The 26,858-nt window shown below is 34.2% G+C and overlaps 1 protein-coding gene across 10 annotated transcripts in view; it reads right to left on the bottom strand.

The window, feature by feature from the left end:
* CNKSR2 (connector enhancer of kinase suppressor of Ras 2) overlaps nt 1-26,858 on the bottom strand; it is a 257,543-nt gene that overhangs the window by 169,356 nt on the left and 61,329 nt on the right. For all 10 annotated transcript variants that reach the window (XM_070603410.1, XM_070603414.1, XM_070603417.1 and 7 more), the window contains exon 4: nt 14,732-14,819. In XM_070603410.1, coding sequence (XP_070459511.1) covers nt 14,732-14,819 — 88 coding nt within the window. The remainder of the gene's footprint in view (nt 1-14,731; nt 14,820-26,858) is intronic.

Below are 26,858 nucleotides of genomic sequence, written 5' to 3'. Positions count from 1 at the left end.
CTTTTAAAGCCATATTTCTTAAAACAAAATTTCTAATTGCCAAACAAACTAGTACAGTACATTTAGTTTCTTCACACTTATTTTGTACAAAAATAGACTGAGTTTCACAGTTTTAAAATCATTTTAAACATGCGTTTGATTTTAAACTTTAATCTGCATGATCTCAGCAGATATTTTCAACAAAAATAATTGGGCCTTTCTCTGCATGAAGACTCATATTATGTAAAAGATATCAAGAATTTTATATTCATACAAGGAAGCTAACATTTCTTTGTAATAAAGAGCCTCTCTAGTTTCCAGATATTCAAGTTACTTATTATAACGACCATCTAACATACCACAAGGGAAAGAAAATCTATAGGGTTTAAGTGATGGGAGACAAGTTTTCCCTTGTGACAAATTCAACTAGAGTTCAAGCAAAGATAAACACCACATCCCATTACAAATAAAAATTATAAATTAAACATTAATTCTTCAATTCAAGATCATCCACTTGGCTGCCAGAAAATAAGTGGAAGTTATGTTATATTTGAAACAAATTCCAAGTATTAATTTAAAAAATTTCTTAGCCTATATAGCTTTGCTCTTTTTATCTATTTAGATTGCATTTTCTTGGACAAAATGTAACCATTTATATACAGTAACTGTGTGCAATATTTGAAAAAATGCCATTTATACCCAAGCACTCAATAAATATTTTTAGATCACTGATGATAAGATATTTAAATCCTAATAAATACCAAGTTGCCCAAGTAATAGTACTAGCTTAAATCTAGGCTTAATTTGGTACACTTTCAAAAGAGATACTACGCAGAATCAGTACCCATTTAGGGTTTCCTAGTAGTAACACTGAGTGATTATAAGGCAGAATTTGATGCTCTGAAAAAATTCAAGAAGTCTTCCCCCTCCCAGCAAACCTACCACCCATATTCCAGTAGATTATACTTAAAATACTAAGAGAGATGCACACGCATACAAATACAGTATTGAGGAGAGAGAAGCAGCTCTTCAAACTCAACCTTTATCAAGCTGTTTTTGTGATATTTAAAATTTTTCCCCATAATTTTGTTTCCTTATATTCAAATAAACAATGTTGTCCTTAAAATTCTAGTACAATGCTATACTGAAATTCCTTATAGATTCATTGCAGTGGCAGATTTGTATTATGATTTCTAAATATACACTTCCTTGTTTTAAGGGAAAAGTAAACTTCCTTGAGCCACTGAAGTCAGCCATGGATATGTGACTTATTTTCACCAACGAAATGTGAAAAATTATGTCTCATTTCCTTGAAGAAATTTTAAGAACCAGTGCATAGTTCACCATGCTCTCTTTTCTTCCCCCTCCCACGATGACCAGCAGTGTTCAAGAAGAGGCTACTCTGGGCTTTGAAGTAAGAGGATGTGGAGTAGAGCTATGGCAACTCAGGACGGACATGGAACATGAGCACTGGACATGAGCATCATTAAAAGCCACTAACATTTTCAGGTTGTTTGTTATTGCAGCATAATCCAGCTTACCTTGACTGACACAATCCTCCACCAAATACAACGGGAAAACACACATGCAAATGAAGACCTAACTAATGCAGAGCTGAATGCAAGAACTATTCCATGAATTTTACATGCTGTACCTCTTCATTTCAGGAAATATGAGTGCTATTTTTCAGAGATGCTATGTCATTCCTCACACATTGTAATTCACAAGCAACCTCCCATTACATTCGGCTACTTTCATGCAAATCTAGTCTTTTCCCATCTTGTATTTATAGATAATTTTTGCCTCATGTTCTAAGTCTGATTCATGCTCACTAGTCCTAATTACCTAATTCTGACCAATTCTTCAACCTGCCACTCTCAGCTATAATTTCAATCCATTATTTCACTTATGTTAGGACCTAATTTCATATGAATTACCTATCAGATGTTGGTGGTCATTCTGACCCAACCCAAGAGGCCTGGGTTATTAAAAACTACTTTGGTCATTTCTAAATGCCTTAGAAAATCAGTGCATATAACTAATAGCTCTGTATTTTTTTGGCTTGTTGCTTTCATCTTATGTTGGTATGAAAATCTATGCAATAGAGTTTTGTAATAATTCAATGATATAATCCATGTAAGGCATAATATGATTTATAATAATGCTAAAAACGTTGTTATTATTCCTTGTTGTTTTAATAACTCTAGTTCCTGCCCCTGTCTGTTGATACCACATTACTTTCTAGCTCTGGTTCTCCCCTTATTACAAATGCACAATGACCATTTTCATTAACAACTTATATTTGATGTTTCAAAGAGAAAGTCTAATCCTATTGGATACGCATTTGCAGCACAAATGGACTATGAACAACTGATTAACTATAGTTTTAAGTTCAAACTTTAACTAGCCTCCTTTATAAAAATGCAGGCTCTGGGCTGATATCAGCTGTAAATAGTTGAATCTCCTGATCCACAGTTCTCAATCATTCGCCCTGTGGTGAAGTCTGAGGAATCTGCATTTTTAACAAGCTTCCCCAGGTGAATCATGGTCCAGGGACCACTCCTCTTTGGGAAACAATGTTCTTGATCAAATATATTTTCTTTCCACCTCACACTCATCTCACACTAAAATCAGTAAAGTGTGAGTACACCACAGTGGTTATCAACTTTGGCTCCATATTAGAATGAATTGATGCATCATTTAAAAAATACTGACATCAAGCCCCACCACAGAGAGTCTAATTTAATAGGTCTTGGATGGGGTGCAGATATCAGCGTTTTTAAAAAGCTCTTTATTTGATTCTAAGGTGAAGACAAACTTGAGGAGCAATGAGCAGAAAGTATTACAAACTATGCCAAAGCACCTGGATGTAAGTCATGGCCATGTCACTTATCGATTATGTCACTTTCCTTCTCTGAAATTCCATTTACTCACTTACAAAATTCAGATAATGACATCTGGTCTACTTACTTCATCTGATTATTGTGAGGAACAAATCTGATAAAATGTTGTAAAAGCACTCTGCCACCCTCAAAATAGTAATGATATTATCGCCTGCCTATTAAACTTCATATAGTCCTTTGTTTCCTGCCAATAATTTTTAAACATCGTAAGGAATAAGGTTTATCCAGATGATATGGTTTGAGGGAGGGGTTACAGAGGTGAAAGAAAGAGCCCAGGGCAAAACACATTTCAATTCCGAAAGGCAGTTCAGAATCCTCCTGGGGGGACAGGGCAGGGGAACATTTGTGTAGATAGTTTAATGAGAAGTACAGGAAGCCTAGTGACATATTTAGTGGGGTGAGGAGGGCTGTGGCAAAGAGTGAGACATTAAATAGGAAATTAATAGTTATGGTATTAATAACTGCTGAATAGCGTTAGGGTAGACATTTGAAAAGGCATTAAAAAACTTTGGTGATAGCACTTAAAGAGGAACAAGATACACAAGAAAATATTTACAGAACCAGAACCAATAAAGGTACCTAATGGAACTTTAGATTTTTCCTCCTTAGGTACTTTTATAACTCCCACTCTGGCATTGCATAGTCCAATAGTATTATATACTCCTTTATGCCCTATAGGTTTCCAAATTTGACATCAGATCAAAATTAGAATTTTTAAGCTACAAAAGCATTCTAAATGATACTCAGAAACGCACACATGGATTTATTTGGAGAGAGGGGGAAGCAGACTGGACAGTAATGAGAACCTTTTCTACTCCAAAAGCAACCTTCTCTGAGCCTCTGGTCCTCTCCACAGTAATTCCTTTCCCTTCTTCTTCTCAATTCACCAGCTCATTACTCGTTTCACGGAGGAAACTGATGCTATCACCACTGTTTCCCCCCAGCTCATCTCCCTGGAGTTGCAAGGATTAATAGAAGGAATAGGAAGAAGTAGCTTTAAAGTTTAAAGGACTAATTTTGTATTTGTAATAAACATGATATACCTGGATTTCATCAACTTTGAAAAATCAGTATTTTCTGTTTAGTTCTCTTTTAGGTCTTCATCAGCATCAGAGTGAGTTACAGCTGCTTAATTTAAAATCCTGTAACCATTTTTTGGGTGAAATTTTAAGGGGAAAATGAAGCCTTTCATTCTTTCAACAAACATTTATTTGCCAGGCACTGGAGACACCAAGGTATATGAGGCAGACACTTGATTTCACTAAGTCTCCTACAGCAAATCTTCTCTTAAATAGATTGGTATTAGTTTTGGCTTGATTCTTTAAAAAGAATAATCATAGTACATTACAAATGGTAGCATCTCCAGGACTCTCTTCCGAAGTTTATTTTATCACCTATAAGGATTAAGAATCACCTAACTCATCTTTCCACATCTGTTTCCATATATCTCATATAGTAATAATGGTAAAAGTTCTCTCTCTTTAGAGTCTTTGTGAGAAAATTTTAAAAGCCTCTTGGTGAACTGCATAATGAGACAATATGACAAAAATACAGTAATTCAGAGAGTAGTAAGACAATGAAAGTACATTACATAAATAAACAATAAAACTTTAAGCAAAGGATGTGGTACAATTGTAAAGATGAGCATGTACATACTGTACAACCCAGCAATTATCCTCCTATGTATATATTTAAATGTAGGTATATATCCAAATGTTCATGGTCAGGAGAACAGATAAACATAGTGGAGTATATACACACAATTGAGTACTATATGAAGTGAAAGTGAATGAACTACAATGATTGAACAAAACATGAATAAATTCAGAAATACAATATGAAGTGAAAAAAGTAATATGCAGAGTGATATTATTTTTATAAAGCTCAAAGACAAGCATAATTAAATGAGAGGTTTAGAAAAGTATATAAAAACTATTTTAAGGGGCTGGCCCCATGGCCAAGTGGTTAAGTTCGCTCGTTCTGCTTGGGTGGCCCAGGGTTTCGCTGGTTCGGATCCTGGGCGCCGACATGGCACCACTCATCAAGCCATGCTGGGGCGGCATCCCACATGCCACAACTAGAAGGACCCACAGCTAAAATATACCACTATGTACTAGGGGGGCTTGGGGAGAAAAAGCAGGAAAAAAAACCTATTTTAAGAAAAAGAAAAGAAATAATAAACATCCTAAGACGTAGAGTGATGAGATGAGGGAGAGCACAATTGTAACTAAAACAATAATGGTAATGTCTAGTTATTAAATTAGATGGCAGATTCATGAATATTTGACTTCTTATTATGCTTCATAACATAAACGATATGCATTGTTTAATGTAATACACTGACAAAAAAAGATGTCTGAGAAATAGTATCCTGCCATTTGCTACCTAAACAATTTGACTAGTACAGTACACCACACATCTAGTTCTTCTGTTATTACTGGTGGTGATACTATCTACATCTTTATACAGTAAGTTTTTAAGTTTTTGTTCACAAATCAGGCCAGTGTCAGAAAGCTGGAAGAATAATAAATTATTATGTCCCCATGTTGTAAATAGTGATTTCCTAAAGTCTTAGAATGCAGCAATCTCATCACTCTTATTTACCTTTTCATTCTCAGTCTTCAGAAAGCTTGTAGCTACCAATAATCATTTTATTTTTTATATCAAGAATGAGGATTTCTCTGTGTATTTATATCTATTCTGACTATAATGCTATATTCTAGGCCTTTGAAGAGATAGAGGTATACATATACAATAATCTCAGCTTTGCAAATTGTTTATTTTTGTTTATATTTGTCTTCAGAAAAAAATTTCTCTAGTTATCTGGGTACTATGCCTAATAGTTCTATATCTAATTTCTGATTCACCATAATAGGATTATATAGGAAAGTTTAAAAAGACATTGGTTTTGCTTCCTCATGATCAACTAAAACAGCCGAAGAAAACTTAAGAATTAGGTATAATTACACCGAACTAAATACATTGTTTGTTTAAATATAAAGTAAAAAATCAGAATCACCTTTCGTATTACCTTCAACAGCTATGCTAAGTAAAATAATTCACATTGTTTAAAAATTACCTGTAAATCTTGTCCTGGTTTTTGGTCTGAAATGCCCCAGTTTCAATCCCAAGAGCCCCAGTCCAATTTTCAGGTCACCTAGAATGTCTGCTTCAGGAAGGCTTAAAACACTAACCCTAAGAATATAGCAAAAACAGGATTTAAGGTTATGTTTGAGATGACTAAGAGACTATCCTGGCTGGGCTTTTATATGTTTTAATACGTACTACATGGACCATAGAATATATACCCTGCCTACCCTAGTAGAATTTATAGCTCCATTTTAGAAATTTACATGTATTTAACTACTACTTGAATCTTAATATCCCGTTTACAACACACATTCTGTGTGACTGACTTATACATTGGCCTTTTACCTTTCAACATTTTGAATTTTCCATTTTCAACTCTAGGTTACTTGAATATGTGACTAGGGATGGCAAACTCACAGGTGATCAAAATTAACTTCTGTATTACATTTGAACATGGATATTTCAAAATATCTTCCAGAATATGAAGCACAGTAATCAATTTGCATTAAAATCTAAAGAATATCCTAAATTAAACCAAAATGCTTTTTAAAAAATCACTCATCCTAGAAATAGGTCTTTCTTCACTGCCACTCAATACCAAAAGTAAGCAGAGCATCACTTGTTTTAAATTTTCTACGGAGCAAAGTTTCCAAAGCTTCTTTTGCTATATAAGGTAACTAAAATTGCCATCTAGGGGCCAGCCCTGTGGCTGAGTGGTTGAGTTTGTGAGCTCCGCTTTGGCAGCCCAAGGTTTCGCCAGTTCGGATCCTGGGTGCGGACATGGCACCCCTCATCAAGTCATGCTGGGGTGGCATCCCGCATGCCACGGCTGGAAGTATCCACAACTAAAAAAAAATACAACTATGTACAGGGGGGCTTTGAGGAGAAAAAGGAAAAATAAAATTGGCATCTATTAAGCTCCTGCTAAATGCCAAATTATGGGCTAGATCAATCTCCAATATTCACAGTAATCTTCCAATAATCCAACAGAGTGGTGATCTACTTTTATAGATAAAGACAAAGACCACCAGAGATATGAAGTAATTTGTCCAAGTTTATATAGTTTGTCAAAAAGCAGAGGCAGGATGATGGACTCAGATCTCCCTTATGTCAAAGTGCACTAAACTGTTTTGCCATAAAAATGTAAGAATAAATGATATAAAATGTCAACCAAGACAATACAGGAGGTACTACTCATACAGATGAAATATAATGAAGTAAAATACAATAGCTATCGTCAATAAACTCACAGGCCAAATTTCTTTGCATAAATCCTTAATGAAACTTTAAAAATCACTTCTGGGCTATTTACTTTTACAAAATTCTGTAATTTTTTTTTCAATTTTTATTTTTATAAATATGTCCTCTAATAATTTAAACCACAAGTATCAATTCAGTAAGTCCTAGATAAAAGCTTGGGTATCTTCCTATTTTCTCTTGAGTATTTACCTTGAGTAAATAACCTGATTAAGATAAAACAGGTTAGATTAAATTCAAGCAGGAATACATTTTAAAAAGGGCTAAACACTCAATATGCTCATTTATATTTTTATATAAAAATGCATATGTAGAGAATAGTTCACAAATTGTTTATTTTTATTGATTTGTATTTAAAATAGTGTAAAGGTAACAAAAGTGATTAGAAAGCACACACACATAATTTAGAGGAAGTTGCCCATCAAAAATAACCTCTTCCAATAATCATCTTTAAAGAACGTTTTTTCTATTTTCTTGAATAAAGATTTAAAAAGAAACAAAATACATCCAACAGTCAAATATGAAACTAAATCAAAGAAATGAAGTCAAAAAGCCAGAATAACAATTTAAGAAAAGACATCCATTGTAGGAAAGACCAAAGCAACAGCACCTGGGATGCGAACTGGCAAACCCCGGGCCGCCGAAGCAGAAAGTGCAAATTTAACTGCTGCACCAGTGGGCCGGCCCCCAAATTATATTACTTTTATAACTTAAAAAAATGTGGAAAATAATTAGAGGAGCATAGAATGTGCTACATACAAACCTTTATACTGATGGTATACAACATCGATGGAATGAATACAAGCAAGGACCATAAAAACTCTCTCTCAACATCTAAATGAACTTTCATTTCAGTTCTTGGTGATGATTCTCTCAGTTAAGATTTTTTGAACAATAAATGCTATTTCTTTAAATTTTAGACAGTGGGGAAGGAAAGTGCTGGCTATGCAGTAGGTAAAAATTGCATAGTTAAGATGTTTTAAGAAAGATCTCTAGAATTTCTTTTTTCTTTGCATTTGTTTTCTTCTCAAAAGTTATTTTGCAACAATCTTACATGAAAGATTACTGATCGTTTCTTTTTTTTCCAACTGTAAGGGAAAGTAACATGTTTTGAACACTATTCAGAAAACCAGTGATATCCAAGGACATGGAAAAGGGGATCTAAATAGGTTGAAAAATGAGCAAGTCAATAAGAAAACATAAAGACATGTTAATACATAATGATTTAGAGGGGACCACTTCAGATAAAAGTATATCACCAGAACTTGAATTTTAAAAGAAAGTTTTCACTCTCTATCTAACATTTCAAAATCTGATTTAAAATGTCTTACAACATGTTGAAATTTTTCTCACAGCATGTAATTCAGAATTCACTGTATATGAAGCTGAAGAAAACTAACATCAAATGGAGAAAAAAAATCTGTGTACGTTTATTATTTAAAACAGTTGTTATTCTAATTCGTTTTATCAAGTTTATTTCTCATCCATTTTATGAATATTACTTTCGTTTTTCACTTCATGTTTGTGAACCATTTTTAATACATCTAATTTGATTCTTAAAATAACAGATAGAATCATTTCTGTCTTTAGATGACACAGCAGTTACATGGTTTGTCCAAGGTGAAATGCTCATGAAGAAACAGGGTTAAGCCTCAAGTCTCCCAATACTCACTATCTCTGCCCTCTGTCCCTTGCCCCAAGTATTCTAAGTCCCGTGAAAGTTTCACCTTGCAAATCGATACTTTTTTGCCCATTTCTTAAGTAGTCACAATCTAATTAATCATTTTTGTGTTTGAAGTGGAAAACAGAAAAACGGTACAGTGGAATAATTTTAGGTTAAGCTGATACCCATTAGGGCAGGCATCATGGCAATTATTTCAATGTTGACAAGAAGTGGGTGGGTACCTGTCTCATTTTTCTGATTCAGTTGCTGACAGTGCTCTAAATGAAGCTTCAGTTTTTCGTGAGAATTCTTTCCATTTAACATTTTAAAATGAGTTTTCATTTTTTCTCAAATGCGCTATCATAATCAATCTTACGTGGGGTGGGAAGTGATGGGGGAAGATCTCCTTAAAAGACTTCAAATATAACTATCTAAATCCATCACAACTGGAAAAAACAGATATAGTAGATTAAATAAATTCCTCCAAAAAGAGCTTGTTAAAATAAATTTACATTATCTTTCTCCTCTAACATTAGCATTACTTTAAATATAAGTAGCCAATATCAAGAAGCACTTTCCACTTACTTCATGGCACCACCCCTTTGTGTTAAGAAGGGAAAAAAATCTATTTGTGACAGTCTATTTTTAGATATTGATCACCTCATCTTGCTGCAAAGGGAATAAAAATAATTAAAGTTGAGTAAAAATAATTTGAAGTACAGCATATTTCAAAGCATAACTATCATAACTGTTCAGATGAGATTTCTTGAAAGCCTGGTAATAAATGCATGCCCTAGATATTTTTTTTAAAAATCTACATGTTGCTTATCCATATTGGCCTCTTTTACTGGCAGCTTAAGTTTAATTCCTGTTTTCAAATACTGCATACAATTCCAAGTGAATGAAGTGATTAGTGTGTATATAATGGCTAAATGAGTCCATTAGATAGACACTGACTGTTTGTAAACTATGTAACTTACTTTAAAATATAATAAGTACTCGTCTATGCTATGCTCTTTTATCAAAGTAGTATTTCCTCAATGTACATAGCACTCATTTTTTGTTTTTCTGCTAACTCAAATTGATTTTAGAAAATTTTGAAAATATAGAAGCGCAGAGTCTAAATAAAATATAATCATCAACAGTTTCATTTTCAAGAAATGAACACATCACTATTTTATTTCATTATTTTATCAATCATCCTCATTCCTATTGCTATGACAAGTAGCAACAGACCAGAGCCCAGAAAAACTTGGTACCAAAGATACGATATCACAGAACAATAAAAACACAATAGATTATTTTAAGAGAGAATTTATAAGCACTAATATATCATGCCTATAATTAGGTTTCCTCTAAAAGATACGTTTTTTTACTATTATATATTTGCATAGTGTTTCAGAAGTTTTATTCACTTTCATTCTAGCATTAGAAAGTCGTTACGAGGATCAATACTCATATTTTAACTAATGAATAAGCTGAGATGTAGTGACGGGTATGCCTGCATATCTCCGGGGCTCTTTACATGAATAGCAGAGACAGGGCTGCAGCTTTTACACAGGAGGTGAAATGAAAATGACTAACAATTCATGCATTTAATTCCAAATTTTTCTTGGAAGAGTACAAACGAGCATGTGCTAACCACAGGGGTAACTGGGGCTCAGGTCGATTTATTTTAACAAGTATGTAATGAGCACCCACTATATATGAAAATGAGCAAGACACTGTTCCTGTCTCCAAGGATTTCATAACCTAACGGATATCAGATTTATTATTCACAGCCAAATATAACTGTCATAGACGAGATGTGAAATGCTATGTAATCTTAAGAGATTTTTACCCTCTGCCCACACAACAAAAAAATCATAGCTAAGTCAACAAAAGGGACAAAATGGAATCATAAAAAATAATTAATAAAAAAGTATACAGAATAAAAGAGAGAAAAAAGAACAAAGAAACATAGAAGACAAACAGCAAGGTGGTATATTTAATTTAATCCCAACCATATCAATAATTACATTAAATATAAATGGTCAAAGTAGGGGGAAGACACAAACAGTTGTGGGAAATAGTAAGTTATATGAATGAGGTGGCATTTCCTAGAGATCTTTAAGGATGGGACATAATGTTAACAGACAGAGATAAAAAGATATGGGGCATGTTCTGAGGCGGCCTCACAACATAATAAGATGAAGCTACAAGATCTATTTTACCAATGGTAATTCATCCACATGAACTAGACTACAATTAAGATGCATGGGAGTACTGGAAGACAAAACTGAACTTGTCAGGACCATATCTGGCGACCTCTGAATTCCAAAGGCAGGAGTTTGTAATCAATTTGGAAATTAGTGGAAAATTGTTGAAAGTGAAAAGATTGGAGCTGGGCTTTGGGATGACTAGTCTGAAAGTGATCAATTCTATACTTATAAATAGATTAAATCAGGATGGCATGAAGATGTATTAATAGAAATTTTCATCTCATATTTCCTTTAAGGTACAACAGAAAAGACTTAGTTAAAGTAGACAAATTAAGATATCAAGTCAAGCACAAGTTGGGACAGGGTGGGCAAGGAGATAACCAAGAACACCCACGGATAGAGGTTTTTGTTCAGACGCCTCTTAAAGGTGACATGTGGGACAGGACAGTGATGGGAAAATGAGAGTGAGGCAGAAGAAACTGTGACAAACGTTATGAGCAACTGAACTTTAAAAAAAACAGAAATAGGTACTGTTAGAACAAAATGTCCAAAGGAGGGCAAGGCATCCTCTTCAAAACAAAGTATATAGTAGGTGGAGAGTATAGGTCCTTCTACATCTTGAGTATATTTGGAGTATTTCAATTATTTGAAGTAATTTCAATAATTCTGTGTTTGGTCAAGATGGAATGTACTCAAAAGTTCAACCTGTAATAGCATCTCTCTCTATTCTACCTAATGTTTCCTGATCTGTAAATAGCAAACCTTAAACACATTATGCCTTGAAGTAAGATTCCTAAAGAGAATGTTGAGCCAAATAGTGCAGCTGTTAAAAGGTCCTGTTGAGAGCATGAACAAACCTCTGAGGGCAATATCAAAATGCCATATGTTTTCTATGAAGTAGTTCTTAATAGCAGGTGTGCACACATTCTGGAAACAAACAATAAATGAATCACTTGTTACTTAGATGGTAGGTTCTTAAAATAGCGGAATGGGTGGGTTAGTCATATCTGACACAAACTGCCCTTGCACGTGTCTGTACAGGAAATCTCAATTCACTGAAAATCATTTCAGCCATTCTTCCCAATGTTACATCTGAAGGTTAGAGTGGTATGCTCTGGAACCTGTGAGTTCTAAACATAGAAAACTCTCCATCTCTGACCTCATTCTCTACATAAAAGTTAAAAAAAGGTAGCTTTTTTTTGGGTCAAGATCACTTTGTTTATTCCTTTTTGATACAGGAAAACATTAGGTATGTATGAATTAAGTGAAAATGAATACACCCGAGTACGCTCCTTTAAGATTTTCAAGAAAACTTATTATGGTTGCCATTTAGAATTGCAGTCCTGGTTTATAAGGCAACAAAGAGTGGACCAATTACTCAAAAGTAAACATAAAAACAGGCCATCCAGATCCAGATATTTGGAGAAGAGACAAGAAATGAAAAACACCCACTTTCTGTCATAATTCTGCTTGGAAATGAAGTTATTTTGGAAGTTGACATCAGATGGACTATGAGTTTCTCATGTTTAAAAAGGTGAAAAATAAACAAACTTTTAATTCTCCTATTTAATTCCATGGTATTTCAACTGCCTTGGGTCTCACATATAAATAAAAACCTTTAATACACAGAATACAGTTATCATAGATCTTGTCACATAGCAGATAAGTGTTAATAATTATTATATTACTATGATTGTTTGTATATAGATTGCTACTGAGCACATATCCAGTATTAAGAGACTATGAATGATAATCACACAAATACTGTGTAATAGGTACCCTCACATCAGAGAGAATTTCTTTCTCTCATACTAAAAGGGAAGAAACTAATAATCTGGTTTGTTATCCACAGCTCAAAACTCTGGTCAAGTTTAATACCTTTAAAAGAAATAGAACTTTAGAAAATAGAGTTCTGAAGAAATGTCACTGATAATACAGAACTACAAAGAAAATTACTCATAGATTATATTATTGCTCTTTTATCCCTGCACCCTAGAATAATGTATGAGAACCAGAATTACCTGGAAAACTAGTAAATATGCAGATTCCTGGGCCCTCTCCACAGTACATTTGGGGTAGATACCAAGAATCTGAATTTCTAACAAATTTCCATGTGATAATAATATTGCTGACCTGCAGACCACAGTGGACTAGCACTGCCCTAGAACACGGGTCAGCAAACTATGGCCAGTAGGCCAAATTAGACCTGCTGTCTGTTTTTGTAAAACAAGTTTTCTCGGCACAAAGCCATGCCCGGTCATTTACACATTGTCCATGGGGGCTTTTGCATTACAACAGCAGAGTTGAGTAGTTGCATCTGACACCCTAAAGCCTACAAAGCTTAAACACTTACTGTCTGGCCTTTTACAGAAAATGTTTACTGACTCTTGCCCTAAAATGCCAGTCTTCTTCCTATTATCTAGTTAAGATCTCTGAAATTCAGAAATAAAATTTACTGCTATCAAATATGAAGACATGCAGTGAAACTGTTAGGGTATTTCAAAGCTCATAAAATGTTCACCATATTCATGCATGTCTGTGATTAACAGCAATGAGTTGCTGACTTTCTGCCATCATCTAATCCTGATGTCTGATGTGTTCCACAATTAAAATTCACAAAGTTACTCTCCTTTCTATAATGAAAAACATCTTAAAACCTGCAGTTTCAGAGAAATGGTGCAAATAAAATCTATACAGTACAAGAGAAAATATCCTGAAGCATTTAAATCTATATTAATAAATTTCTTATTTCTTTGAGAAAATACAGGCAATATAAAAAGCTCTTCATTATTTCTGGTAATAAAGGACAGGAGGTAGAGGATAAATTAAATCATCAGTTTACCCAATAATCTTCTGTGTCAGCATATGTTATCCTCTGCTTTCCCTATTTCTGCATCAGTGGATAGGTTAACAAATAATGGCACTGTGAGACAGCAGCAGCAACAGGCTGGCATCAGTCTTACAGAGTGGTGGCTGCAGGTCTCAGATCTCTCAGATGTGTTTTGTTACCAAATTTAAACAAATTTTTGCAGGATTCTAGTCAATTCACCCCTCCACCATTCCTCCATATCTTATGCCAGGCTTGATTCGAACATTTATATTAGCTGCTGCACTCCTGGAGGAATTTGATTTGGAAATCTCCGGCCTAAATAATATTCAAAATAAAAACATCAGGTCATATAAGCAGACAACTGTTAAAGGTTATTATGTATAGTTGTTTGTATGTGTACCTATATAAATGAAACTAATAGTTGCACTAGTAAGGAACTAATAGTGCCTTAGAGCAAAAGTCTCAGATTGTTATACAAATGGGGCAATTCAATTTTGTGAAAGGCAATACAGTTTAGTCATCCCCACTAAAAGTGTGAGACTAACAGACTTATGACCTTATTATAATGATGCCTCCAGAAGTTCAGGTTACTTTTACATCTTCTGGTAAATAAAACCCATGTTTATTGGGCTATATGAACAGTTTTCCAATTAATAATTACATATTTGGTTTCTTTAGAACCATTTGTCTTTGAATGAGTACCTCCCAAACCAGCATCTAATAAACTTTCAGTAAACAGGAACAGTTCTCATTGTTAGAATATGAAATAGCTAGTAAATTAACAGAAGGAAAGTTTGTCAGCTAATACCTGTTGCACGATTGTTGTCAATTCCAAGCAGAGCTGTATGACATTATTCCTTGTAACTGAATAGTCTGTGACGGCAGCAAATGGTGACCTATAAAGACAAAAGGAAAACTGTGATTAATAGGAAAAGCTTTTAAAAGGTCCCAAAATAAAATAGACTATAATAAGATTTTGAATAATATAAAATGAATTGTTCTGAAGTTTACATAGTGATAAAAAATATTCAGGATATATCTGAGGAAAAGAAAATTGAGGGAAATGCTTAGAAGAGAATTAAATTCAAGAAACATCACGTTTGCTTTCTGTCAAATTCTTTTTTTTTTTTTAGTTCTTAATATTTGAAAGTTCTTTGGTACTCCTTACAAGGTCTTTTCACTACGTCTAAAACAAAACAACAAAAAAGGAGTACTTTAGGCAAAGACAACATCTTAGTTTACTTCAAATGAAGCTAAGATTTTGAGTACACTTATCTTAAAATATTCACAATTAAGAGCTAGTAATGACAGCTAACACTTACTGAGGACTTACTATGTCCCAGTTACTGTTATAAATGCTTTACATGTGCTAAATAATTTTCACAACTCTTATGAGATAAACACTATTATTATTTCCATTTTATAGATCAGAAACTTGAGGTAGAGAAATGTTAAGTGACAACTAGTAAGTGGTGGAGCTGATATTCAAACCTGGGAAGTTCGACTCCAGAGCCCATCCCATCCAAGAGTTAGATACTACTATAGCGGCTCTAGGAACTTACGTAGGTTTTATCTTGTACTAAACCAATTATTTATGCCACTTCATACCCTTTTTCAAACAACTTGTTATATAAATAATAAATATATTATCAATATAAGGTTTATATTTTCAAGAATGTTATACACAGCAGAAGTCTTTCCTATAAAGTGTTTTGCTACCAAATGAATTCAGTGGCTTTCCATCACCCCTTATCCTCTTTTGTCTGCGAATGCTAATCAGGTTTTTGTGGGGCCAAGGCTATGATTTGGGAGGTGCAGTTTAAGGAAAAGAAAACAAAATCACCAAAAGAAAAGAAGGTATGGAGGTGAAAATTTAGTCAAATTACTGGAACCTTAGTGCTTTGGATCTCTTTCTATTTGTATCTCTTTAAGCTATTTACTAGACATGCTTATATAGAACTGCTTCCTCATTACAAACTGAATTTGTGTCTCTTCTAGAAAACTCTACAACTCAAGCACTTCTCACTCTCATAGGGGTCCATATAAGAGAGAAGCTCTTTATCGGCCTTTTTGGGGAGAGAGGGGGTGAGGAAGATGGGCCCTGAGCTAACATCGGTGCCCATCTTCCTCTATTTTGTATATAGGATGCCACCACAACATGGCTTGATGAGCAGTGCATTAAGTCTGCACCTGGGATCTGAACCTGTAAACCCTGAAGCGGAGCACACAAACTTAACCACTACACCACCAGGCCAGCACCAATTGGCTATATCTTTTTTAAACATATTTTTCACTTATATTTTTTATTGGGCCATTCTAATAGTTATGTAGTGGCATATCATCATGGATTTAATTGGAATTTCTGCAATAGTTATATATATTTTCTATATTTATATTATATATTACCTATATCTAATAGGTATTTATATTCCCCTCATAATTTTCTAATCAGTAATGATGCTGAACATATTGATGTAAATATTTGCTATCCATGTGTATGTACTCTTTAATGAAATGTCTGCTCAAGCCCTTTGCCCATTTTCTATTTAGATTTTTGGTATTCTTACTACTGAGTTTAGAGAGTTCTTAATACATTGTGGACGCAAGTTTTTTGTTGAATAGGTGATTTGCAGTATATCTTCTCAGTCTACGGCTTGTCTTTCCATCCTCTTGACAGGATCTTTGGCATATCATAAGTTTTTAATTTTAATGAGGTCAAACTTACTGATACTTTTCTGGATTGTACCTTTAGTGTTATATCCTAGAAATCCTCAGCTGACCCTCAGCCATGTTTTTTCCTAAAAGTTTTAGTTTTATTTTTTACATTTAGATCTGTGCTCCATTTTTGAGTTAATTTTTGTATAAGGTGTGAGGTTTGGGTAGAGGTTCACTTGTTTCCCCAATCCGTATTCAAGTGTTCCAACACCATCTGTTGGAAGACTACCCATTCTCCACTGAATTGCTTCTGCTCCTTTGTCAAAAATTAGCTAACCATACTTATAAAGGTACAGTTCTGGATTCAGTCTTGCCACTAATACCACAGTTTTGATTACTGAAGTTATATAATACTTAAAATCAGGTAACTTCTTTTTCAAAATAGATGAACTATTCTAGTGTTTTTGCTTTTCAATATAAATTTTAGAATCATACTGTCTGGAGTTATAAAAGAAATCCTGCTGGAAGGGAGGTTTGAAGAGAACTGGCATCTTAACTAAGTTGAGTCTTCTAACCCATGAACACAATTTCTCTCTCCATTTATTTAGGTCTTAGGCAATTTCATACATCAGTGTTTTATAGTTTTCACATTACAGATCCTATAGACATTTTGCTAAATTTATATGTAGGTATCTCATTATTTCTGTAGCAACTGTAAATTGTACAATGTTTTAAATTTTGTTCCCAATTGTTCATTGCTAGTATATAGGAATATTATTAATTTTTCTGGGGCCAGCCCCATGGCCAAGTGGTTAAGTTCACGCACTCCGCTTTGGCGGCCCAGGTTTTTACCGGTTCAGATCCCGGGTGCAGACATGGCACCACTCATCAAGCCATGCTGAGGCAGCATCCCACATGCCACAACTAGAAGGACCCACAACTAAAAATATACAAATACGTATTGGGGGGCTTTGGGGAGAAAAAGGAAAAACAAAAAAAAAGATTTAATTTTTCTGTGTGGACTTCGTATCCTACAACTTTGCTAAATTCACTTACTACTTCTAACAGACGTTTTATAGATATTTTCAAATTTTCTACACACTGGCACATATTATCTGCAAATAGGGAAGGTTTCCATTTTTTCCTTTCTAATCTCTATGCCTTTTATTTTCTTTTCTTGCCTATTGTACTGGATATGACTTCCAATACATTATTAAATAGGAAGGGTGAGAGTGGACAGCCTTACTTTATTCCCAATCTTAGGAGGAAAGCATTCAATCTTTGACAACGAAGTATTAGATCAGCTGTTGTTTTTTATATATGCTCTACATCAAGTTGTGGTCTTACCACTCTATTCCCACCTTGCTGAGAATTTTTCTCATGAATGGCTACAGGATTCTACCAAATGCTTTTTTTATATTAACTGATACTATCATATGATTCTATAATCCATTGATATAGTGGAGTACATTGATTTATTTTCAAGTGTTGAAGCAGCCTTGCATACTTGGAACAAATCTCATTTAGCAATAGTGTATAATTCTATTTATATATAGTTGGATTTGGTGTGCCAATATTTTGTGGAGGATTTTAACACATAAGTAACATAAGAGATATTGGTCTGTAGTTTCCATTTTTTCTACCATCTTTGTCGGGTACTGGGATCAGGATAATGATTGTCTCATAAAATGAGATAGAAAGGGATTACCTCCTCAACTATTTTTTGGAATAGACTGTGTATGACTGGTGTTTCTTCTTCTTTAAACATACAGAACTCACCAGTGAAATCATCTGGGCCTGGAGCTTTTTTCCCCTCACTCCAAAGAGTTTCTAAGTACAATTCAATTTAATAGTTACAGGATCATTCAGAGAATCTCTCTCATCTTGGGTAAGTTTCAGTAGTCTGTGTTTTTTAAGGAGTTGGTCCATTTCATCCAAGCTGTCAAATTTATGTATGAAGAATTCTTTGTAGCATTCCTTTATTTCATTTTAATTTTGATTGACTTCTCTATTGTGTTTCTGTTTCCAGTTTCATTAATTTCCGCTCTTCTATCATTATTACTTGTCCCTTTCTGCTTGCTTTGGGTTTATTTTGCTCCTATTTTTTTAAACTTTATTTTACCGTAAGAATACTTGAGATCTACCTTATAATAAAATTTTAAGTGTACAAGACTGTATTGTTAATTATAGGTACAATGTTCTACAGCAGATCTCTAGAACTTTCTCATCTTTCTTAATTGAAACTTTATGCCCACTGATTAGCAATTATTTTTCTATTTTCTTGAGAAGGGAGCTTAGATCATTGATTCAAGATCTTTCTTTTTTCTCGTATAATCATTCAGTGCTATAAATTTACCTCTCAGCACTGCTTTTTTTTGTGTGTGTGTGCTACAAAAATTATGATTTGCTCTATATTCATTCTGTTCAATGTATTTCTTATTTCCTTTGAGACGTCCTCTTTTATCCATGGATTACTTAGAAGTGTACTGTCTGACTTCTAGTTGATTCCATTATGGTTAAAGAATACATTCTAACTGATTTCAATTTTTCCAACGTGTTGAACTTTGTTTTATGATGCAGGTATGGTCTATCTTGGTGAATGTTCCATGGGAACTTGAAAAGAATTTGTATTCCGCTGCTGCTGGATGAAGTGCTCTAAAAAGTCAATTATATCTTGTTTGGTGGTATTGTCCAGCTCTTCTAATCCTTACATTCTGTCTAGTAGTTTTTATCAGTTTTTGAGAGTGGAAATGAAGTATCCAACTGAAATTGTGGACTTGTCTATTTCTTCTTTTAGTTCTGTCAGTTTTTGCTTCACATACTTTGAGGCTCTGTTGTTTGGTACATGCATCTTATCAGCAATTTGTTTCTTCTTTTTTGAATTATCTATTTATATGCTCATCTATTGCATTTCAGCGTTTTTGTTTTTAATTTGAATGTAATATTCACATAGCATACATTAACCCCCTGCTTCTCATATCTGTTTGTTGCAAGTATTTTTCCCAGTTTATCACTTGTCTTACCCTTTGCCATGTTTTTCAACTTTATGTAGTCAAAGTCAAATAGTGTATTTCTTTATACCTTATTCCATATTTTTAAATACTTACTAAGTCTTTCTACATCTAGAAATCATTTTTGGTCTATATTTTCTCCAAGTTTTCTTATGGACTTATGTTTTCTACTTAAATAAATGGTAAACCTAAATTATTTTAGTGAACAGGTAGTATTCTATCATTATTTATTTCCTAAGGCTTAACCAAGTGTCCCAACAGCATTTATTAAATGGCCCTTTCTTTTTCCAAATTTTTAATATTGTTTTTTCTCTTTCTTTTTTTTTCCTTTTGGTAAGGAAGATTGTCCTCGAGCTAACATCCATTGCCAATTTTCCTCTTTTTGCAGGAGGAAGATTGTCCCCAAGCTAACATCTGTGCCAATCTTCTGCTATTTTGTACATGGGATGCTGCCTCAGCATGGCCTGATGAGCGGTACATAGGTCTGCGCCCAGGATCCGAACTGGCAAACCCCAGGCCGCCGAAGCAGAGCACGCAAACTTAATCACTATGCCACCAGGCTGGCCCCACACAGTGTTTTCTAAATGATTCAATATACCACAGTCTGTTATGGTCTGTCTTCCACTAACCTGTTTATTCCTATTCCAAAACTCAGTATATTTTTCAACATAATTTACTAAAACAGGAGACATTAAGAACATAAATAAAGTTAATTAGAAAAGAACATATGTAATCAACTAATCTATGTTCTCAGTTAAAAGAAAAGAAATTAACCTCTTTAATTGTAAGTAGAAATCAGCTTAAAAAAATCTATCCTGTTGAAGTTTTCTAAAACTGGATGGTGGAGATGGTTGCATAACTGTATATAAATTTACTAAAACTCATTAAACTGTACACTTAAACTGGGTGAATTTTATAGAATGTAAATTAAGCCTCAATAAAACTACTTTTCAAAAACACATAAAATATAAGCACTTCTAAGAAAAAATCATTCTTCAAAAAAAAAAAAAAAATACTACCTAAGAACATTTTTCCTCATTCGAAGCATAGAAATTCACATTTTAATTGAAAATTCAAAAATGTTCCTGGCATGATTAGAAAGAGTTTGGGTTCCTAGGTTTGAAAAGGTCAAAGTCTGTTAATAAAATCTAAAAACTTCATTCAAAAGTGATGAGATGAAGTACAACATGATTTTTCCCATAAATACTTAAAAGACTCTCATTTGATCTTCAAAATATATCAAAAGGAAAATCTATTTGATGACTGAATGCCTGTAGCAAATTGAATTCTAAGGCATGTTTTCCACTTTCCCGACCACTCATATTTCAAGTAGGACAAGTTTCTCACTCAAGATTAAATGTCAAGAAAATTGGAAAAAAAAAAATCTAAACATCTACCAAGGAAAACACTGATTTTATCTTGTAGTGAATTCCCTCTAAAGTTTTCATTCTAAAGGCAAATCATATACAAACATACAAAGAACCATTCTTAGCCATATTAATGTTCGATACAATGATTTTGGCTATACAGGTACATAAATTTTAAAAGGCTGACAGGGTTCCAATCTTTTCGAGTTACCAAAGACGATCATTCAATCATGACTTAATCATCATCTATGAGATAAAGAAATGGATCTCCGTAGAATAACTGAACATGATCAGCCTGAAAACAAAACAAAATAGAGGAATTTGTACTTAAGTGTAAAGAAACCCCAAGTGAGAGTTCAGGCTATAAAAAGAACACAGTGACTCTAAGTAAAGGAAATTAAATTCATGGCAGGAAAGCTTTTTGATGCAAGAAAGTTTAAAAAAAAAAATAAAAGATAAAATTCTTAGCTCATCAATAAATGGCTGTTACAAGAACTATCCTATTTAGATCTTAAAAGTTAAGCAACAGTCCTTCTTAAATCAACATACGGATAATAGAATGATTAAATTTCTTTCTATTGCAAAGGTTTATGACCCTATAAGAAATTATTCTTTGTATATTCTTTTCAAACAAAAGCATTACATTTATGGAAAAGTTATTAATGGTTCAGAAAGCCTAAACAAATTGGAAACTAATAAGGAAAGTTAAAAAGCTACGAAGTTAATGAGGAAATCCGGAAGGCCTTATTATTTCTCAGGTTGGCACCGTTGGGCCTGAGAAGCAGTCCTTGAACAGTGGAAGTGCTAATATCACCGCCCATCTCTGGAACAAGAGGCGCCAAGTGAAAACACTGAGCATGAGAGGAAATAAGACCAAAGAACAATGAGCCACAGTATCTGGTAGTGTTTGAGGAATTTTTCTTTGTCTCTGTAATTTTTTCCTGGTACAGGAATAATTTTTGTCCTACAGTTTCATATCATGGAAGAAGAAATTAGTTCACCCATTTTCCTAGATAAGGCAAGAGATTTCAAAGAAATCTTTTTTTTCCTTCAAAGAAAATATTTTTTTCCTTAGCACCTTACCTCTTATGCCTTAAACATTTAAAAGGTTTTCAATGATATAAAAAGATATCTCACTGACCTCTTCAAAATAGAACGGTCTTAAAAGGTATTTTAGAAACAATCAGAATTAGGTATTAATGCCAAAAATGAGAGAAAAGAATAAACTTTCACTATAACTACTAAAATAAACTTTTTCTATAAATAATACTTATGAACATTTTTAATGTTACTGTACAACGTGATACATACAGTGATCTGTAAACCTCCAATTATAGACTGATTTGGCAAAGCCATATAAAACAGCAAGAAAGATGGGTGTGAAAAACAGCAGGATGTTGGTTAAAAATAGACAAGTAAACTACGCATTGAAAATAAACAGTAAAGCTACCAACTGTGATTCATCTTTGAGGCTTTTCCTCTGGGAAAAGTCTGCTGTTTCATTCAAGTCAGCATTTAAAATGGGAGGAAAAGAAGAATTTTGTTAGCTTTAGATTTTATTTTATTTAAGAAATGTAAGGAGTTGGTTATTGAAAATAAATCTTATTTGAATGGAAGCTCCACTGAAGTTGGAGTTTTTGTGAATAGTAAGCATTTTTTCCTGAGCACCTTCACTCTTATGCCTTCAACAGTCAAAAGGTTTTCTGTGATATTAAAAGATATCCTATTGATGCCTTCAAAATAGACTGCAAAATAAACTTCCTATAAATAAAATTCTATATAGCAATTTGAAGTACCAAGGCGAAAAACAGAAAAGTGGTACTCTTGTTTAGCATTTGATGAGAAATACCAAGAGCAAATAAATGTTTTCATATGCCACATTTCTAAGAATCACTTCCTCAGAATCCTTAAAAATTAGTCAGCATTCAAAGGAGATGTAGCATGACAAAGGAATATAACAAAGGAGAAACAAGAAGGGCTTTGGTACAGAAAAAAAATAGATTCAAATTCTAATTTTCATACTCGAATAACTTCAGGCAAGTTACTTAATGTCTCATACATAAAATGAGGAGAATGATACCTGCTTTGTGAGAACTCAGTGAACTGATATACATAAAGCATCTAGCTCAGTATGTAGAACTAAATATTTTGCCTATTCTTTCTTTTCCTTTCTCCCCCTTTCAAGTGACATAAAAATTGCAATAAACTAATCATATTGCTGTGCATGCAGATTCTCCCCAAAATGTAATAAAAAATTTAAAGACAAAAATATTTATTGTTGTTTTTTAAAAAGATTAAGCCAGTTGTTTAGCATCAAAATAACCATTATTTAACTGACAGAACTTTTTATTCTTCAACTAAAAAATTATACTGTATTGTATACCAAAGGAATAAACTAAGGTTAAAAATCCAATGCTTGGCAATATTCAATTGTAGTGACCATTTTAAGTCCTCCAAATTAAAGCAAATCTACACTGACATATCAAAATATTAAGAATTTTTGGTCAACATCACTTCTATGGAACTAAGTTTTTAAAGACTGGCACCTGAGCAAACATCTGTTGCCAATCTTTTTTTTTTCTTCTTCTTCTCCCTAAAGCCCCCCAGTGTATAGTTGTATATTCTAGTTGTAGGTCCTTCTGGTTCTGCTATGTGGGATGCCGCCTCAGCGTGGCTTGATGAGTGGTTGCTAGGTCTGTGCCCAGGATCCGAACTAGTGAAATCCTGGGCTGCCAAAGGGGAGCGTGCAAACTTAACCACTCAGCCACAGGGCTGGACTCCTTTGGAACTTTTATAATTAAGTGCAAGTTCTAAGTTCTTCAAAAGCAAACAAAAATAAAAAAGACACGACACATTCTTACCTTATATAAAGAAAACATAAAGAAAGATCAGTGTTGTTCTAGAATTTAAAAAAATTAACTAAATGTATTTAGAGAAGAGGTAGGGAGTTAAATCATGATTCTACAGGTCACTAACAAATTCCGTTAGTGTTTGCCCTTTGATATCATATAAAGGGAAATAAGTTGGATATATTCTTCATATAGCTTTGATGAACTAGGTCAATGAATTATAGAGTATTAGTGCTTAGAAGAGAACTTCAAATTCTGCAGGTCTTACATCCTTATTCTAAATAGAAAACAAAAACAGAGGTTAAGGTTCAAGGTTACCCAGGGCTAGAGGCAGAGCTGAAACTCAACACTTTCTCAGCCCTCTGCTCTTCTACTACTTCATGAGGCAATCTGGCAAAGATTCACAGTAATGCTCATGGAGAACACTGCTTTTTTGGCTTTTCTAGCATTGATTAATGTCTTTCGTTTCCTGTGTAGTTTGTAGGACAGACTGAAACAAGAGGGCATGTGGAGTGTTGTATTGTGCTCTTGCTGCTACCTAGAAAACATTTTTTTCTTTGAAAGGAATAAAAATATAACAAATACACACCCACTAACAATCTCTAATAAAAGTCTGGCTACCTGTCAGGAAAACAAACAGCCTCAACATTTCACCTGGCTCAGTTATTGATAAAGTCCTATTACAGTTAAATTGATTTCAGGACCTTCTGAAATTTACATTAACCAAGGAGCAGTTAAGATATTCACAGAACCCATGCAGAGGAGGAAGCAAAGTCAAGCTCTCAAGTATAGAAGTAGCACTGATCATTTGCCTTTCCTCTTTTCCATCACCCCTAAAAGATTAAGAATCTATGAAAACGGGAAGTTAATATTATATAAAACTATCCTGAACTATAAAGCATTTCACAGAAAAATTTCTTCAAAGAGGAGTTCTCACTTACCTCTAACTTACAACCCATCCATGCATTCCAGTTTTCATGACTTCTAGGTAAAGCTACTAAGCTGTTCTTGGTAAGGTCACATATATCCTGACTCCCTGATCTACCACACACTTTCAGTCCTTACCCTACCTAATCTCTCAGCAGCATGTGACCTACTGACCACTTCCTTTTTCCTCTAAAACTCTTTACTCCCACCTTAAATATTCTCACCACACACATACACAGAAAAAGTGACTATGTGAGGTGATGGATGTGTTAACTAATTGTTCTGTTTACGTGTGTTTAGATAACTGTGATAGCAGTGAACAAAGCAGATGAAAATCCCTGCTCTCTCGAAGCATATGTCATATAAAGAGTAGTCAGACAAAAGCAATATGAATATATAAGTAAATTATATAGTATGTTAGAAGGGTATAAACATTACGGAAAACAAATAGAGCAAGATAAGAGGAACGTGTTCTAAAACTCTCCTTAGACCACCATATTAATATATCCATGACTTTAACTATCACCTATATTTTAACTAGTTCCAAATCTCTAGCAACCATATATCTTTTTCTGAGCTGCAATACTCCAAGGACCTTTTCGCAATTTATCATGCCTGACACTCAACACTCGTCTTCCACCATAACCCATTCCTCCTGTTTTGATAATGGCATTACCATCCACTGGGTCAGCAGTCAGATACCTCTTATTCACCCCAGATGTCTCTTTTTTCTTTAGTCTCTTAGATCTTACCTGTCACAGAGTCTTATTTATCGGCATAAATATCCCTCACATTCTTCTATCCTCATTGCTGCTTCTCTATTAAAAATCTCAATAAATAGTAGTGGAGAAAATCAGCTCTGTAGTCAGATGCCTGGATTGAATCCTGGCTCCACCACTTACTTGCCATTTGGTTTTGAACTTATCCTCTGTAAGTGCTAGTTTTCCTATCCGTAAAATGAAGCCAACCCTCCTAGGGTCCCTCTGATTAAGTGAGCGAGGCTGGCGGTATTAGCATCTGAATCACCAACAGTGCAGAAGCATGATTAATTCCTAAAATAGCCTTTTAACTGGTTTCCCTTCCTCCAACATAACTCTTCTCTAATCTTTCCCAACACTATAGCTCATGTAATCTTCAAAATTCACAGGTCTGACACAGCAATGACCCTAAACAGCTTCCCACTGCCTTCAGCAGAAAGTCCAAATGCCTCAGCATAGCCAAGAATTTTTTCTTTTTTTCTACTCCTTTCTTCTTTCCTTTTTAAAACTTAAGCTGTTAAAAAAAAATCCTCATTATAGGCAAGCCAGCCTGGAGCTGAACTTTTCAGTGAAAGATTTTCAAAATATAAATTTCGGTTTCTTCAACAGAAAGAATAAACAAATGGGACTTCATCAGACTAACGAGCTTCTTCAAGGTAAGAGAAAACAGGATTTAAACAAAAGAAACCCCACTAATTGGGAAAAAATATTTACAAGTCATATATCCGACAAACGGTTAATCTCCATAATATAGAAAGAACTCACACAACAACAAAAAATCAAACCACCTGATCAAAAAATGGGCAGGGGACATGAACAGACATTTCTCCAAAGAAGATATACAGATGGCCAATAGGCACATGAAAAGATGTTCAACATCACTGATCATCAGGGAAATGCCAATCAAAACTACACTAAGATATCACCTTACACCCATTAGAATGGCAAAAATAACCAAAACAAAAAGTGACAAATGTTGGAGAGGTTGTGGAGAAAAAGGAACCCTCATACACTGCTGGTGGGAATGCATACTGGTGCAGCCACTATGGGAAAAAGTATGGAGATTTCTGAAAAAACTAAAAATAGAAATACCATATGACCCAGCCATCCCACTACTGGGTATCTACCCAAAGAACTTGAAATCAGCAATTCCAAAATTCCCATGCACCCCTATGTTCATTGCAGCATTATTTACAATAGCCAAGACACGGAAGCAACCTAAGGGCCCATCAACTGATGACTGGATAAAGAAGATGTGGTACATATATACAATGGAATACTACTCAGCCATAAAAAACGATATAATCGCCCCATTCACAGCAACGTGGATGGACCTTGAGGGTATTATGTTAAGTGAAATAAGCCAGA

This window comes from Equus przewalskii, chromosome X, assembly GCF_037783145.1.
Source record: "Equus przewalskii isolate Varuska chromosome X, EquPr2, whole genome shotgun sequence".
NCBI classification, from domain to species: Eukaryota; Metazoa; Chordata; class Mammalia; order Perissodactyla; family Equidae; genus Equus; species Equus przewalskii.
Note: the sequence above shows the minus strand (reverse complement) of the source record. Positions and strands in the feature narration are given on the sequence as shown.